This window comes from Polyodon spathula, chromosome 15 (assembly GCF_017654505.1).
Source record: "Polyodon spathula isolate WHYD16114869_AA chromosome 15, ASM1765450v1, whole genome shotgun sequence".
In the NCBI taxonomy this organism is placed as follows: Eukaryota; Metazoa; Chordata; class Actinopteri; order Acipenseriformes; family Polyodontidae; genus Polyodon; species Polyodon spathula.
The window spans coordinates 9,066,053-9,084,793 of NC_054548.1; the positions used below are offsets into that span (position 1 = coordinate 9,066,053).

Genomic DNA, 18,741 nt, shown 5'->3' on the forward strand with positions numbered 1-18,741 from the left:
CTCCAGCAGCTTTTCATATTACAGAATAAATCTCAGAAAATACAATTGAGGGACAACCTAAGTATGTGCTACATACCTCAGGTTTTCCTTTTATAATATTCAGAATAACATTTACAACATTTAACAGAAAGACAAACGAAAGGACACTATTCACAAAACATGAAGTAGATTAAACCTATAAACCCTCTCTAAAACAGTTGGAAAAGGTTTAATGAACCGGAAACATAAATAATCAAAATGAGCTTTAAAAAAACGGTCCTTACAAAACATTCGTTAAACATTCTTTAAGTTTTGCGCATAGGTCCAGAGTAGAGATCTGTAAAGCATAAAATAACGGATCCACGCCTCCCTGTGCCACATCATGCACTCTTACAGAACAAACAGCCTTCATCGGTCTCCCGGTATGGGGAGTAAAAGTGCACACGTGGAAGCTGACTCTCCTGATTGAATGATGAACATCTTACCCAATCACAGAACGAGGGGATACACGAATAGGTCTTTGTGGGCAGAGCTGAAAACTTGTCTTTTGGAGGACTAGTCTGAGAAATAGATTTATCCAATAGTAACACATTAACTCGCGCGGTTGTTCCGTGGAAAGGAAAGTGTTTATGATCATTTTAAATTGTTTTACCATGAGAGGTGTTTTTGTTGATGTTTTAATAGAATGCTTAACAATCTCAAAAAAGATCTGAAACTCAAGAGATTTTTGTTTTAATGTGATGAACCCATTCTGCTGCAGAGAAGAAAAATAAGGTAAGAGGATGTTACGAGTCTTGCGAGTGTAATTTTTTTGTACAGCCATCGCGCTTCTGTAGACAGCACGTATCTTTTCCTAATTTGAAAAAAGGTGATACAGTAATTTGCTGTCTTTTGATTCGATGTATCAATGAATTAAGCGAATAATAAACTTGTAGTAATAGACAGTAAACTTGTATAAGGAATAGACAATAGACTCAAAAAATAGGATAACTTATGAATAATCACTAGATTTACACATTTTATCGCACGCCAGTAATCGATTTTGGAAGCCTAAAGGAACACCAAACCAGAGTTCCAAATAATCAGGTCTATTCCCAAAATTACAGTACAATATAGTATGGTAAAGCATAGGAAAGCATTGTAAAGACCTGAGATTTAATGCATAGCATGTTTTAAAACACGACAAACCATGGTAAACTATGATAAACACATAGTATAACCACTGGGAAAGCATGGATAACTGCAAAACAACAGTGTGTGATATATCAAAACTGTAAACCATTCTAGTTTAGGATGTGAACCGTTTTCTATTTTAAAAACCTGGCTTCTTAAATAGGAAAACATGTCCTTAAAACAGCTCCACAGGCGGTATGGTTTTCCTGTTCGTTTGTTTACCTAGATTGTTGATGTTTAAGCCAGACCAGCTACTTGGTACGGTTCTTGTTTACAGTACATTTATTTAATTTATTTAAAAAGTAGTTTATTCAGGAAAGCCATATGAGCTACACAGCTTGTTTACAATGGCGTCCTGATGACAACAGCACCTGGTTACAGTTTTCAAGAGAATGTATATATATATATATATATATATATATATATATATATATATATATATATATATATATATATATATCTGATAGCCAAGTTTACTCCAAAAATTGAGGTTTTTTTAACTCATTTGAGTAATGGAATTATATTACAGCGACTGGTATGTTATGAGGCTCGAAGGATGGTTCAAAACTGATGTATTACACATCTTTAATGTGTTTTTCAAATTTAAGAGATTGTCAATGTAAACACCTAGATATTTAAAAGTGTCAACTATCTCCAATGGTGTAGTATTACAATAGTAAAATTTGAACTAGTATTTTGTATAATTTTCTCCGAACCAAATAGCATGATATTTGTCTTTTTTTCATTTAAGATAAGACCATATTCATCAAACCATCTCTGAAGTTCCAGAAAATCACTCTGCAGTATCTATGCAAACTAACTGATTTGGAAAACAGTTTAACAATTTCAAATACAACAGTGTCATTCTCAAGAAAAAGCCTGTTTAAAGACATGTGCTCGTCATATATATATATATATATATATATATATATATATATATATATATATATATATATATATATATATATATATATATATATATAATCTCACACACACAAGGTAATTATAGAGTAAGTTTACCACATCAATAATATGGTGCGTTGATGTGGTACTTACCTTCTAATCGCTCTGTATAATGAAGTAACTGGTAACATACTTAAACTGATATTCTGCTCTTAAATTAATTCCCATTTACTGCATGACTGAGTAGCAGGTAGGTCAATATCACTATTGGTAAATAACAATATCTTAAAAAAATCATTAAATAACAATGCACTTATATTGGGTGTTGGTTCTACCGGACATTGTCGCACCCCATGTAAGTGCAATCCACTAGTCTGGTGATAATATTCTACACACTCCTCTCTGACTCCTTGTTATTATTATAAAATGGAAAATCCTTTGAAAACTGGGGTACAAAAAAAACCGACAGCGTTATAATATATGTACAGTATAGCATGGGAAGCGGCTTTGATAGTAGCATGTGAGTTTCAATCAGAATTTATTAATGTCTATGTGCAGGGTGATTAGAAAGTAAGTTTACTACATCGATGATATTACTTTTTGATCACCCTGTATATTATTTATATAGCTTGTGAAGGACTGTAGTAACCCAAAATGAGGGAGCAGGTTCTGAAACTGATTAGCTGTGTTGCTGTGTTGTGGGTTTAATGTTCTCTTCAGAGGGTGCAGACTTGCCTTTGAGATGTGTTCCATTCAGGTACTAGAGAGCTGGCAGGATAGGGATGTGTGTTACTCTGATGCACTCTGTAATGCAATTTCGATAAGAAAATATATTGGAGACACACACATATTGACAGAGATAAGGGAATAGCATATTTCTTAAAAAAACAGTACTTTGTATTTCAGCATTTTATTTAAAATTCAAGCTTGGGTTGTCAAGCGATAAGACTATTAAAGTCTATCAGATCAATTTTTGTTCTGACAAAAACCAAATTGACCTGGGAGATGTTTTTTGTGCTGCTTTAAATGGCTCTTGTTTATAACAAGACCACTGTGAAGGTTCCTCTACAGTAGAGAAGCTTGCCCATGTCCCATTTATGTAAAACACTTTGAATTTGAAATTATGAAGTGAAAAATGGATGTTAAAAATGAAGATATGTTGTGAAAAATTATTTTATTTTTCCTTTCATTTCTTCGACAAGGCTGTAAGTTTGCATTCATATTTCCCTTCATAATTTTAGCTGAAAAATTAATGTTGGGAATAAGTTTCGCAAGTAATAGTACAGTGCATTTAGCTATGTTTTCAAAGTGGTAATAATATAATTGTGAATTCATGTGTGATGCATTGGAAATATAGGTGTTATTACTTTGGGGCACCACTATGTCAGGGATTCTATTTCCAGATTCATTAGTTTTATGTGAGATAGCACATTTACACATTACTGTAACTATTGTATTACTGTAATTGCCAGTGAGTTATACTTTAAACTCAGGATTGAGAACATAGCTGTGCTTATAAAGATAAAGGTCTGTTGATAAAATAAATAGTTTTGTATCGTTTTTTAAAGACTCAAACAATAGAAAATTGGGATTTCACACAAGGTTAATGAAGGCCATGTGTTGTTTTAATGCTGTCCTTTTTTTAGTTGTTTAGATTTCTGTTCACTCCTATAAGGAAATAAAAACACTTGCTTTCCCATTGCAGTGCCATTTTCATACATTCTTCATGGGTAGTTTTATTTGTCTCATTGAAGCTTTTTTCCACTCTCTGGTTAGTCAAATACAGTAGATCTGCCCATAAAACAACTGCTGAAAACAACCTTCTGAATGTTTTTTGCATATGGAAAAGTCATGCCCGGTTTCTCTTGTTAAGGTTCCTCTCCGTATAACAGAACTTCCAGTCCTCAATATGCAGTCCTTTTTATGGCTTTATTGGATATATTCTCTTATTCATTAACAAGGATAAAGCCTAGGACTAATTGTATTCATCTCATTTTCAATGTCGTCTGCTGCTCAGAGTATACAGCTAGCATCTTCAGCCCAGTGCTGTCTGTGGATACAAAAACAAGCCTTGCAAACAAGCCTTGCCCAGTTCAGAAATGCAACCAGAGAATTCTCTAGATATTAGAAATAACTAGCTTGTATTTCTTAAACATTGTTGTGCCAGTGTTGTATTTGTTTTTTTTAGTTCTATCTACCTCAGGTTGAGCAAGTGCCTGAAAAGAGTCTGAATGTAAAGAATGAAACACATGATCTTTGTACGGTATTGAGCATGCCTTAAGCCTTTCCTCTGCAACTCATTGCTTCCTAAGATAACTAGTCTTTCTTGCCAAACAAGATTGCATTAATGCTGTTTGTTCAGTATGAATATTTTATGAAATCTATACATCTGTGTTTGTTTACTATGTGTCATGTATTTCCTAGGGGCTAAACTGTCAGCTGTTCTCTGTTTGACCTACGGTAACCCATTTTGAAGAGTATGTACCAGATTACTTTGTTTGCTTCTCAGTTGGATAGACAGCCTAATTGAAAGCAACGTCTTCCTAGGGACTTGTTTTGTCTAATTAGTGCCTCCCTTGAGGCTGCAATCTCCACTTCAATAACACCACCTGTGATAATTCTAATAACAGGATGACCAGCTACCTGCACTCTGTCACCATAGATACAGCTGTGGCTCCTCCTCTTCAGAAATATTGAGGACCGGCAACCAACAGTAGCGCAAGAGCTTATGAATTACAGACTCATGTGACTTTTTAATTGCTAATTAGAGTACTAAAAAAAAAGCATTGGCTTTCAACTGGTGTGAAGTAACCCTTACGTTTCCCGAAGTAAAAGCATAGCAAAGTCTAATAAAAAATAGTGACAGTAAGGTAAAACATATGTAAGCACTATAAATCCCAAAGAGGTATAGTAAAGCATATTAAGAATACAAACTGTGGTAATCTATGGTAAATGCATAGTATTTATTTTTATTGTTCCATATCACAACCAAAGGCTTGCAAATATCCAAGGCTTCACAGTACTCATTTGTACCAGTTAAAAAGATCACATAAGCAAAAAAAACTAAATAAATGAAATCAAAATAAATTAAATATAAGTTAATAACTGATAATAATTTGCAGCCTCATGTCAATAGAATTTCAGACCAAAGTCTCTTGCACTCTGTCCTAATCCACCAGTCTAGCGATTCTCCCTCAAAAGATTTGAATGCACAGTATTATAAAAAGAAATGCAGTACCTTCATACAATGCAAAAGTGGACGAAAATGAATCCTTAGGCAGAGGTATCTTTGTTCATTTGCAGAAGGATGATTTTAGTGTAGAATTCCTTAGCTTCATCAGACAAATTAAACATTTATTCAGTGCCATTGAACATGACCCTCAGCCGAGCTAGGTGCAACAGGCCAAATTTAGCTGCAGCGTTCCACAGAAGAGATTTTACTTCACGGTATGTAGCCCGTTTCCTGCTTAACTCTGGGCTAAAATCAGAGAATATGTAGATCCTTCCTTCCTGCAACCAAAGTGAAGTAACTTACAAAAAATGATGGTGATTAAGTAGATTCAAGAAAATGCACAGAGTCCTTTTCTTCAATCAGTTGCCAGGTTTATTGCAATATGCAGGGAGTCTGGTCCCAGGTACAGGACAAACAGAATACTCATCATTACAATGTTTGCATGACATTAAATACCCTTCTGTATAGATGGTCCACCTCCCCTTTCTCTGACACTTAACCAATGGTCAAGGTACAACACGTTATTCTGTTAATTTAGTGTGTGTGTGTGTGTCTGTATGTGTGTGTGTGTAGTCTAGTGTGACAACCTCTGAACACTTCACACTCCTGGAGACAAAAGGTCCATACATCTGCCTTTTGTTATCTTCTTGCGACCCCCTTTGATCCTAGTGGCATTATCTCTTTTGATCTCTCTGAAGTCTTTAGAGCCTGTTCCCTTGTAGTCCACAGCATTGTTATCTCGTTAGCTTGCAGTCATTGTTGGGCAAGAGCTTGTAGATGCAACGTCTCTATCAATGTTTAGCAGTACATGCAATTTGAACCAAACAGTCTGCTATCTGCAATATTAGTCTCTTTTCAGAAAAGAACACCAGTATAGCTCTGCTAGTCCACATGCGTAGCAAACTCCTAATTAATTCTCGATCCATGTTTTCCAACACAAAGAGTTCACTGCTCCAGGGAAAAACAAAGAATATTTTCTTTCACTTGATAAAGGGCAACCTCCCTCTCTCCTGGGGCCAGCAGAGAGATGCACGCGGTTGAAAACTGGAGAGGAATCGAATTTATCTGGGCCTAGCACTTCCAAGAAGAAGTCAGACATAAGTGTATCTATTCGGGTGCACTCTTTGCCCTCCGGATTCCTCACAACCCGAAGGTTCTGCTGGCACGAGTGATTTTCCAGGTCAACCTTTGCCCAAAGCTTCTTGTTCACAGCAGACAGCTCCTCGAATGTGGATTCAAAGGACGTAACTCTGTTTTCCACAGTTGATTGGTATTGTGACCAAAAAGGATGAGTCTCTGGAGAACTCAAACCTCACAGTGTTTGCTTATCCCTTTTCAGTGGCAGCTTGTGGTGTTTTCCAAAGAAATTCCCCAGAGGCTAAAATACTTTACTAAATATGGACATATAGCAATATATAAGTTAGATATCATTCAATAACACATTTAGTAACCCTGACTCATATCAACAATGTATATGCAAACAGCACATAAAATGAAGATTTCAGATCAAACTAATAATGAAATTAAATTATTTAACTACAAGTGACAGCTCTTGTAAATTAACCCTTTGTCAGCTACAAGAGGAATGGGTGTAAATGCAGTCCACATACACAAACACAGTTAACTTATTATTTAAATGCATACAAATAGTTTATATTAGACTATTATTTAAACATGTATTTATTGAGTAATTATTGTTTTGAAGTCCTAAGCAGCTTTTTTAAATATTTAATTTATTTATTTTAAAAAACGGTGCTATTAACATTAAATGGCTTTACAAATTCACAAATATAAATATAAAGTACAAATATAAATATTATATTGTACATAAATTCAACATGTACAAAATCTAGTAAATAACAAAATAAAAAAAAAATGGAATAAAGAATATGTCACGTTGCATAGAAAGTACTTTCAGAGCAGTAGGAAGTGGTAGGTAGGCATTACCTACCAGTGGCAGCTTTACAAAAAAACTAACTTTCAGGACATGGTTCAATTTTCTTGTATGGAACTTGACCTGGGGAAACACAGAAACCAAAAGGTCACATGACCCCAAATATGGCAGCCATCGTGGGTTACTGGTCAAAGTGAAGGCTGCTGTTTGATTTTTGTGCTGAAAATTTGAAGTTTGTTTTGTGATGGTAATACATATCGGATAGTATTTACTGGAATTAGTTTGTTAGCTGTATGTACTTTAAGCTTGTTTTCCATTTTGAGATCTCATTTGTTTTCCTGAGTAGCATCAGCTGGGCTGCACAGTGCACATTGTGTTCTTGATGTTGGTTGAGTGGTTCTCATTTTCATCAGAGGCATGGCACTTCATGTGCACCTGCAGAAAGAACAGAAACATGTGCAATAGGGCTGAGGCTCATTCATTGATATTTATATTAGGCACAACACTTGTCCAGGCATTATACATTGTTTTGTTTATTAATGAGACAGGGGTACAGTTGGACAAGCAAATACTGCGGTAACAACACTGGAAAACACTGTGGTCTGAGATGCTCAGTACTTAAGTAGTAGGATTTATTAAAAAAAAAAAAAAAACACACACACCCCCAGCACTGTGCGGTAGTATTTGAAACTTTCACTTGAGGTGGCAGCTGTAAAAGGTAGTAATCCCAAACTTCTCCTTGTGGACAGAAGCCCATATATCATGAAGCGAATGTCGTACACAGTAGCAGAGCATGTGATGTTAACCAAAGACTGGGCAGAAGAATAAAGATTTAAACATCTATAGCATCTATATCCCAGACTTTAGCTGCAAATGTAAACTCAAGGACCCCTGTTTCTGTTATCTGATAAAAGACAGTGGAAGACGACAGCTGCAGAGGAGTGTGCCAGTCAGAGATTATCCCACTCCTGTGCATTGTGGGGAAGAGTATACCAAATGCACAATGAAATTGCTGAGAAAGATTGTTCTCCCCAGCTTTAGCCCCAGAAACATTTTACACCTCTGAGACAAACTTACAAGGCAGACTTTAGTAATAATAATAATAATAATAATAATAATAATAATAATAATAATAATAATAATAATAATAATAGTCAAAATTGAGATATTTGCCATGCCTTTTATTTAGTTGCTTCTGCTGTATCTCCTTAAAGATAAGAGCTTTGCAAGTCTCCTTTATATTTTGCCTTTGCCAGGTAATCACCGAACACTAAACCTCTTTGTGCACACCACAGGGGTGCAAGCACTCCAGTTGTCTTGACCTTGTCTGGGGAGGTACTCTGCCCTCAGGAAGGTCAAGGTGACAAAGCAGACACAGCTGCAGATATATATATCTCAAACGTCCCATGAGCGGATCCCAAGTGGTAGCCTTCAGTCGCCAAGGCAATCCCAAGCCTGCACTTCTGCATATCCAGGGAATGCCCATACCAGCTTACCAAGAGTGGTACTCACCAGATTGAACTAACATGTGTGACATAGATAGCTAGCACCCGGTTTTATGTGGATGTAAATAACTGAAAATAAAGCTCTGGAACTAAACACGTACAAATCTAATGTGTGTCTATTTAAATGAACAACTTCAGAGAGAAAAACAGAACATTTAACTTAAGTTGCAATATAAAGGGAAAGCAAATGCATACTTTGAAATGTGATAAAAGTGATTACATTTACTCAAAATACACCTGTTTTTGCAAATCAGTGCCATAGCCATCTCCTTTATATTCCCTGCATGGGGTTTGCATAGTTACATGAGCTGTAGTATCAGAATTGTTTTATTGTCATGGATGAGCTAAGAATCAGTACAATGGAAGGAACCATGGTGCCAGTATTTAAAAATATTGTACAATATCATGTGTTTGACATGACTGACGGTGGAAAGGTTGTGATTTTCACATGTCATGTCTTATTTTCTTTTCTTCGGTTGCAGCACTGTGAAGAGGCATGGGGAACTTCAAAGGGCACGCTTTACCTGGAAGCTTCTTCCTGATAGTGGGCCTCTGGTGGTCAGTGAAGTTTTCCCTATGGCACTCCAGCCGAAGAAACAAGAACACCTGCCACCTGGCCTCCAAGGTCACATATCGACGACTGGAAGTCATCGAGGCCTCTGCTATATTACTGTTTGCACTAGTAGGTGAGTCACTACATTTAGGCTTGCTTGTAACAGCCAGAAGCCGTACAAAACTTGTGTCCGTGCAGGAGCTGGATTGAGCTCCATGCATTTGCTACATCAGTGGCTGAAGGAAGTACTTACTGTACAGTATGTTCTTCTCCCAGTTGTTAAATAGTATCCTAGGGTATTTACACACAAAAGGCCTTATTTCTGAGACAGGGGCAAATGCACTTTAATAATTTGAATGGTGTGAGACCGGCAACAGGACTGCTCCTTCCTGCAGCTAAGCTGTTTCTGAAAATGAGTCTTTGCTTTTCCACTTGCTTTATAATAAGGGCCTGTATGCATTTGTAGGGGGCAGGGGTTGAGTCTGGAACCAAGGAGGGTTTAGTGTTCAGTCAGTGGAGGTGTGTTTAGAAATGGGGGATGTTACTGTGCAATGGAAAATATATAGTTTGACCTTGTCACACGATGACAGGCTTCCAGTTATCCAGGCTCTTGTATTCTAGCATGGAAACACTAATCAGCGCTGTGTAGCAGTTTTTTAAAAAATATTCCAGCAGCCTTCTTTTCAAGTGCTGGTGACTCATGCATGGCAACCTACTGCGCTTCATTGTAGATGAAAGAGAGTGCCTCAGTTGTTATTTTTTTAATGTGTTCATGTGGAGGTTTTGGCTATGGTTCACTATGATGGTCGGGTGAGTTTGTGAGTTAAGTTTTTGAGTAGTGGATTCGAATATTAATAATACCTTTACTGTAGTATAATGGGGTAAAAGTATAGCAAAGTGTAGTAAAGCACAGGAAAAGTGAGGTGTGAAACCCAGACTACAATGGTAGCCATGGTAAAGCATAGTAAATGCACAGTATAAGCATGGGAAACTGCAACATGATTATACAAATTCACCCTTTAATAAGGAGGCTTGTGGATGACATTGCATAAAATACTTGAAACCCCCTTTTTGTATTCATGGAAGGTATAGTGAAATCCATGGAAAAACAGGATACAGTGGAGCCTGTCATATCTGATTTAATTGGTTCCAGTGGTCCATCGGATATGTGAAAATGTTGCATCTCAGAGGTAACAGTTATACTGCATTGCAGCTTAAGGAACACTGGGGCATTACAATGTACGGTACTGCATGTGTACCACTCAAAGATAATTAGTGAAAATTATTGCAAAACAAAGCACTGGAATATAGCATTCCAAAAAACAATTCTTACTGTGTTTTCTCAGTCCATGGCAAAGAAATCGGACAGTTTTGTTTGCACTGTACAAGTAAGCATGTGTTAACCTGAGACAGAAATGACGCTTAAAAAACATAAACAAAAAAACACAAACTGGCTTGGAGGTCGTAAAAAAATCATGTTTCAGCTTTTTAATGGTACATTAAGTGTATAATTAACACACTGAAGATATTATTATTACCTTGGACAGCTAAAGGCAATCTCTCCGGGATTTAAAATGGCAATTAGCACAATAAAATAACAATGTTTTGTGTTTCTTTTTTTTTTTTTTTTTTTTTTTTAATCTGTTGTACTGACAACATTATTATCAATTAATGTATGTTCCTGATAATTTAAAGTTAAAACAGGTTTTGTTTCTCTTTATCTTCCTGATTTTTCCAGAAAGAGATTTTGGGGGTGTCAAATGAATTATAACTTTAATTCAGTATCTTTTCTATTGTGAACTCTTCATCAGCTGCAGACTCACTTACAAAAACGTCTCAGCAGAAAGACAGAGCACAATGTGGTTAAGTGACTTGCTCAGGGTAACACGGCAAGTCAGTGGCTGAGCTGGGATTGAACCCGGGAACCTCCCGGTTAGGAGCCCTTTTCTTTAACCACTGGACCACACAGCCTCCAGTTTGTAGTAACTTTAACATAATACAAGTATTATATTGATTAGATTGATTAAATATTTCCAAGAAATTGATTTGCTGTTTGTTTTTATACAAATAATTCTAAACACTACTGTATGTTGAAGTTAAATGGTTCGCCTTGTCTCCCTAGTAATCTGAGGTACTGGATGAGGTCCTTCTCCCTTCTACCTAGCCCTCCTGCCTGACTCCTATGTCTGTTTCCTGCCCCTAGGTATGATGGCCGAGCAGTTTGTCCCAGACGGTCCTCAGTTGAAACTTTATAACTACGAGGACAAGCACTGGGACCACCTGATGAACTGGCAGCACGCCACCATGTACCTGTTCTTCGGCATCTCAGCGGCTGTCTCCATCACCATCCACACAATGGGCATTGTGCCCATCGCCTTTGACCGGCTTCTGCTGTCCATTGCTGTGTTTGTGGAAGGTACAGTACAGGAGTGAAGCGCAGTGACAGCAACTAGAGATGTTAGATTCTGTTTACTTTCCTAAAATGAAATATGCTTAAGTGATTAAACTTTAAAAAATGTTGTAACCAATCAAGAAAGCTTTAAATTTGGTGCCGTTTTTGATGACTCCAGCAAAAACTTTAAACTTTAAACTATTAACATCCCTAATAGCCAGGCTTGGGCAAAATACTTAGGTAATTTCAATACAAAATACTTTGGAAACACTGTATTTTCAATACAAAATACAATTTTATTTGGAAAATACCATGTGAAATGACACAAAAAAGACAAACCAAGATTTTCAGAGGTCATCCAGACAAATCTATGTTGTCAATAATGGAACTGAAACAGCTAACACTTAACAAGTTTCAAGCTATGTTAAGCAAACATGCATTGGGACCTTGTTTCCACCAGGGAACCCAATATCAATAGAGTGTAGGGCCCTGTTATTAACACTGGGCACTACATTTTGATAGCTAGCCAATTCTCCTTCAGAACGTTTGACATTTCAGCAAGGGTTGGTGGACTGATGCATTTCAAAACGTGCAAATTTTCAACATTATTGTCCACGAACCACTGTCTGTCAATCAATCAATCAATCAATCAATATTTATTTTATATAGCGCCTTTCATAGTGGACCACCATCACAAAGCGTTTTACAGGACAGTGAGAAACAATACGTAATTCATTAAACAGTGAAAAAATGCAATACATTAAATACAATGAAATACAAGGCATAGTACATTAAATACAAGGCTAAGATGTAAGTTCTAAACATTGTGGATGTGTGTGTCATACAGAATCATAATAAAGGTACAGTGAAAAACCTGAAATAGCAATATAGACAACAGCTTAATAGGTCAGCCTTAAAGAGCATGGAAAGCAAGAGAGAACGAGTGGGTCTTGAGAGCTGATTTGAGGGGAGCGACTGCGGGAGCGTCACGTAATGTATTATTTTTAATAATGAGCATGATTGGTTTTAACTCGCATTGGCCTTTGTTATTATTAATGAAATGAAAAGTAAAAATTTGGTAAACGGCACATCTTTATTTAAAACTTTACTTTCATTCCCTTTGAATCCTGCAATAAACTTCGCTCAGGTGGCATTGTATTTTCAATACAAAATACAAACTACTTATACATTATGATTTGCATTTCAAATTACAAAAATATAAATGTAATGAAAATATGTATTTCAAATACATGTATTTTCAATACTACCCATCCCTGCTAATGTCATTCAAAAAGAATAGTGGTTCGCATTCACTTTGCTTTTTGCATGGACTCTGGACTTTAATTTTAGTAGTCCAGAATGCCTGGGATTTCATACAGGTCCCATCATAACAAACTGGGAGAAAGACATGGACACACACACATACAGCGACACACACATAATAGATGTAGAACAGTGTTAAGCTGCTTGGCAGTTTGAGGGTTAACCCTGCCAAGGAAGGTTTGACATTTGACACCTAGTGGGGAATCTATTTGCTGCAGTGCATTTTCTGTAGCCAAATGGTTCTATTGAAATGTCACGTAGACATATGTTTCGACTGAGTATAATTGGGGGCAAGATGCAGAGCCAGGTGCATCATTATCTCAGCAAAAGAAAGATAAGCTCTCATCACTTCTGTTTCTTCTGTTGTTGTTTTAAAAGGTACAGTACTGTACTTGCAGCTAAGCTTGTGTACTAAACAATTCTGATAATAACTTGGTTGTGTTTTAATTTGGTTTAAATGCATTGCAGACCAATTAGTTCTGTCAGCTGCTACCTGTTCTCCTATCAGCATCCAGTCTCAACTCTAGAACAATGAATTGACTTTAGAGTATTATATCTGTTCTGTTGGGATAGTTGTATAATCCCAGTGTATTACATTCAAGACACCTTAACAGACCCATGGAAAGCAACTCAGTGACATCACAGCAGATGACCTGTTTGTGCTGATCCCACTGATGTGTACATTTATGAAATAGGCTTATACCGTTTTCAATATACACAGTGCTGCATTCCCCCTGCTACCCTGTAAGCCCTCTTTCTTGCTAGTTCTGTAGCATTAGTAGTTTGTTTTTCATTTTACAAGCAATTTTGAAAAAACTGCACGCTAGTGAATGTTTTGTGAACATGGCCCTTAATCTGTGAAAGGTAGACTGACACACTCGGGACTCCCTGCTCCTAATCCTGGTTGTGCTGCTCCCTCAGGGTTCCTGTTCTACTACCACCTCCATGGCCGGCTCATGCTGGATGTGCACGTGCATCAGCTGCTGCTCTTCGCGATCTTCGGAGGAGCCCTGACCATCTTCCTGGAGGTGTTCTTCCGAGGGAACATCTTGCTGGAGCTGCTGAGGTGCAGCCTGTGTCTGCTGCAGGGTAGCTGGTTCTGGCAGGTGAGAGGTCTACTTAGGTCTTGTTTACTGTTGTTTAATAAAAGCGTAATAAAGCACAGTGAAAGCAAAGGTAAAGCAAAGGTAAGCACAGTAAAGCACCAAGTGGTATGGTAAAGCATATTAAAAAACATGACAAACCTTGGTAAATTGTTATAAATGGATAGTATAACTTTCGGATAAGCATAAGAAAACTGCAAATATTCGAACGAACATTGCTGCACATGAATTCAAAGGCAAAAATCCATGTCAGTGTCTGCCATAAATTACATAGTTGATATAAATTAAAAATACGTATCAATGTTTTTTGCCATAGACTGATTCACCACTGTGCGAGAATGTGCTCATCAGTTTCTAGAATGGCAAGTGGGAGTACAATATATTTATTAAAAAAAGGATCAACATGCAGTGCTGCTCCTGACACCCAGTTTAAAATGGGTTCGACAAATAGTGATCTTTACAAGTTAAAGTAAAAGTGCCCCTTGGTGGGGGGGGGGTACAGATGCAGTGACCCAACTTGCAAGGTAAATCTTATATATAATGAGCAGCATTTTGTTTTATGTTCTCTTCCTGTTTTCTGTTTTGTGGAATGTAATAAATTAAAACCAACATGTTGATTTTTTTTTTTTTTTTTAAATTGTGCAACGCCCCCTTTTCCACATTTATTTTAGGAGTTTAAGTGAAATCTGACAGTTTGTAATGTACTCGAGCTTATGTATTGTATTATTTATATCAATTAATATACATGATTGAATAGCTATGTCTGACCTGTTGTCAGAACAATAAAAAATAAAAAAAATCTAGCAAAATACCTAATTTATGTCTCCAGTTAGAAGGCCTGGGAATTTAAATCCAGTTCAGGGTAGAGAGAGAGACTGACATATGCTGTATATATGTGTGTGTGTGTGTGTGTGTGTGTGTGTGTGTATGTGTATATATATATATATATATATATATATATATATATATATAATATATATATAATTAAAAAAAAAAATTAAAAAAAAAACATTTAGAAGTTCTTAACCATGGATTTTACCATGGATTTTACCATACTTACCATAGTTCCTAATGATTTTAATTGCTTACCTGTGCTTTACTCTGCTTTTATTACTGACAGTAAACTTATATAAGGGTAATAGTCTAAGCTGAGGCTCCACTCAGGTATGCACAGTGCTGCTGTACAGTAGCATCTATTCACACTCTCTGATTCTCCTGTCTCTGCTGCAGATTGGGTTTGTGCTGTACCCCCCCAGCGGCTTCTCGGAGTGGGACAGCATGGATCACAACAACATGATGTTCATTACCATGTGCTACTGCTGGCACTACGCCTTTGCCCTGCTAACTGTGGCTGCCATTTTCACCATCATTAGCTGGTAAGCCACATCTCAGTCTAAACCCATCTTAACCCCAGCTCCCATCCCGTTTCTACTGAGAAACGTTATGAACAGTGTGCAAATCTTCTTCACTCATCATCATCCTACGTGTTTAAATAGACAAGAATCCCACAGGTTGGCATGGGTACCCCTAATGTTCCACTGTTCCACAGTATCAAACTTGTGGGATTTTTATATGTTTCTCATTGGATGTTCTTGAAAAGTCAAAACAAACATGGTGACCCCCCCTGTTATTTGTGCTTATTTTTACAGTAATGGAAATGAAATATCATCAGAAAAAAACAAAGTCATTTTTAAATAGGTTTTAAGTAATGAAGTCTGTTATGTGCTGCTTTCACTCTGAGACGGACTTCTACAGAATGTGATGTATAATCTGTGTGTCCTTCTGTGATGTTTGTTTATTTAAACTATACTGGAATCTCAATGAAAGCGGATAGCAAAAATATTCCACTTGTTATATATAATATACGGTATCATAATATGAAAGTGTAACTATACATATGTTTTATCACTTCAAATTAAATACAGCAAATGTTTGCCTTATTGACAGTTTAGTTTTCTTTCGGTAAATGATTGAACACACTGTATAGTGCTGCACGATTTTTTCAAAATGTCTTCAGCGAAAAAGACATAAGCTCATCAAAGATCGTAAATATTTCTGCTCAAGATCGCTCTGTCCAGTACAAGGGGACATTTCACATATCTGTTGTTATTTTTATATGTTTTGTGTTTTTATTTTGTTTGATAATTCACTGAATTATTAAAAGGTGGACATAATAAAATGATATATTCTACAATTTAGCATTTACAGTTTTTCAGATAAACATTTAAATACTTAGGAACAACATTTGTTGTATACTAACTAGGTGAAATTAACAATTTAGAATGTGACTTGTGTTTAGTTGTGAAATACCTATTTGTAGACTGAAAAATTAAAATGAAAAATGAAATAAGCATTTTTTTTACCTTGAAATAAATACAGTATAAACTGCAGAAAACTAGATATTAGGTGATGATTTTCAAAAGGTTTTCCTTAGTAATTGTGTATCTGTTACATAACTAGTAACAAACAATGCAGTCCGTTTAAACTGGGGCATTGTACAATTAAAAAAACAAAAAGAAAGAAAGAAAATTCACCATTTTGGTTTGATTCTTTGAATTAACCTAGTTGTTTGTTACTTGTTTTGTAAGATTAATAGTTGAATTGCGTTTTGGTGTAAAGGCCTTATATATCTGGCCCATAGTGTTTTGGCCTCTGCTAACATTAGTTTTAATATGAGTAAGGTGGTATTCTGAGTAAAACCTAGTAAACCCAGTTACTGTAACAGTTTGTACAGAGGTTTGAGTTGATGGGAATGTTCTAACAGGTCCTTGCTGACAGCTTTGTGTTTCTTTGCTCAGGTTGGTTCAGACCAAGCTGAAGAAGACTCCACAGCTAGAGATGGGGCTGCTGAAGACCAAGGAGAGGGAGGAAGAATCGGAAGAAGACCTGTAGCTGCTTCAAACCTCAACAGTGGATACTGGTTTCCTCATTACTACACTAATGTATAAAGAATCTGTAACTGAACCCTCACACTTTAACAAATAGCTGATTATGGGGCACAGTTTATTGAAGTCTTGACATAGCAAAAAAAGCAGTTTTGAGAAATTGCGAACAATGAAGGTACCACTTGCTGACACCAGAGTTTTCTTTATAGCAGATTATGGTACCACAGATAACTTAAGATTTAACCCATAGTAATTTAACATGGGATTATTAAATACACTTCCTCCTGTGTCTCTTTTACGTGACTCTTTTACATCTACTGGAAAACGTTAATGTGTGCTAACCAAACTTCTGTGTGATGACATGGATAATGTGTCCTAGGGATCTCAGGGTATTTTAATATATTTATTTTGTTTGCATGTGTGGCAAAGTGGCTGGTAAGGGGAACAGGTGTAGCGGTGATACGGTGCAGGAGTGTTATTTGTATGGAACCCACAATCACGTGCTTTGAGTTATTTTTCTTAAATAATATATATTCCTTTTACTGTCTGAAAATGTCAGCGTCCCTAGTGATTCTAGTAAATCCATTTTTGCCAAACCAACTATACAGTTTCTGAATAAAGACTGAAAATTGTTTTGTATTTCTTTTGATTTGACTTGGATGTTTTAATCAAGAGAGCTCTCTCAATTGTTTTTACAATAAAATGTTTTTTTTTTTTTTTTTTTACCAGTGTTCCAGTTCTCAAAGTTTTAAAAAGTACACTGACAAATGAGAATAACCCTCATGCTGTTTAGAAACATACTGTATGAGAAAAGTTTTATGAATACCAAATCTTACTTTAATACAACCCAACAGGCTTCAGAAATGAAAGAGTGAGTTTGTTGTGAAATGGGGCCTGTGCAATTTTTGCAGCATTTTGTGAAAGGTAAACAAATGAGACTGGTACCAACCAAACCTGGGGATTATACATTGTGAAAGGGGCCACACTTTAAAACAGAATGTTGACAGAAATGATAGGGGCCTGGATTAAATCAAAGTTAGCCACATTTTACTATACCTCAGGCGAGTATGGAACTGAAAGAGAATAAAACCATTCTTAAACCATGCTGTTCCAAATGAAGATACCTGTATCATTTCATCTACAAATGAATTATCCTAAATTAAATGCTATTGACAACATGATGTATGAAGAAAAAAAAAAGTGGTTAATCATGCTTCACTTGATTTCATACTTTAACGTGATATTTGTAAAAAAAAAACAAACAAACAAAAAAAAAAAACTTATTGACACTATATGTGTTATTCTAAAAGGAATAATTGAATGTATGATTTAACTTGGACCATATTGAGCTGTCAGAGGTATTTAAATTAATGAATCCACCCAACAAACAAGGTTATGTGTGTTTCTGTTTTCTTCCTTTTCCATGTGATGTATATGATAATTAATCTAATAGAGCACTAGAGTCACTGGGATATCAGAACAAAGCAGTGTCTTCACCCGGACGAGAAGTGGGTATATCCCACAGCAACAGACACCCTGGGTGCGATATTGCGATTATACAATGGCTATGAGGTCATTTTAAATTAGGTAACAAAAATAGGTTTCAAGAGAACCATGGTAACATCCTCGGATACTACCACAGCTGTGATGTCACATAGCCCATTAAAATGAGCAGGAGGACAATCCTTGCCATTGTATAATATGTGTTAGGAAACTTTCATCCACCAATCAGGAAGTTCCATATCAGAGAATTACCAGGGAGCATATAGAATGAATAATTTCAGAACACAACACTGCAG

General features: G+C 36.4%; 1 protein-coding gene across 1 annotated transcript; it reads left to right on the plus strand.

The window, feature by feature from the left end:
- Positions 1 to 537: 537 nt before the first annotated feature.
- LOC121327636 (transmembrane protein 45A-like) lies at positions 538 to 18,094 on the plus strand. Its single transcript, XM_041271768.1, has 6 exons — positions 538 to 753; positions 9,169 to 9,372; positions 11,443 to 11,655; positions 13,876 to 14,060; positions 15,288 to 15,433; positions 16,856 to 18,094. Exons 2-6 carry the CDS (start codon positions 9,183 to 9,185, stop codon positions 16,947 to 16,949), a joined length of 828 nt encoding a protein of 275 aa, XP_041127702.1. The 5' UTR covers positions 538 to 753; positions 9,169 to 9,182; the 3' UTR covers positions 16,950 to 18,094.
- The last annotated feature ends 647 nt before the right edge of the window (positions 18,095 to 18,741 follow it).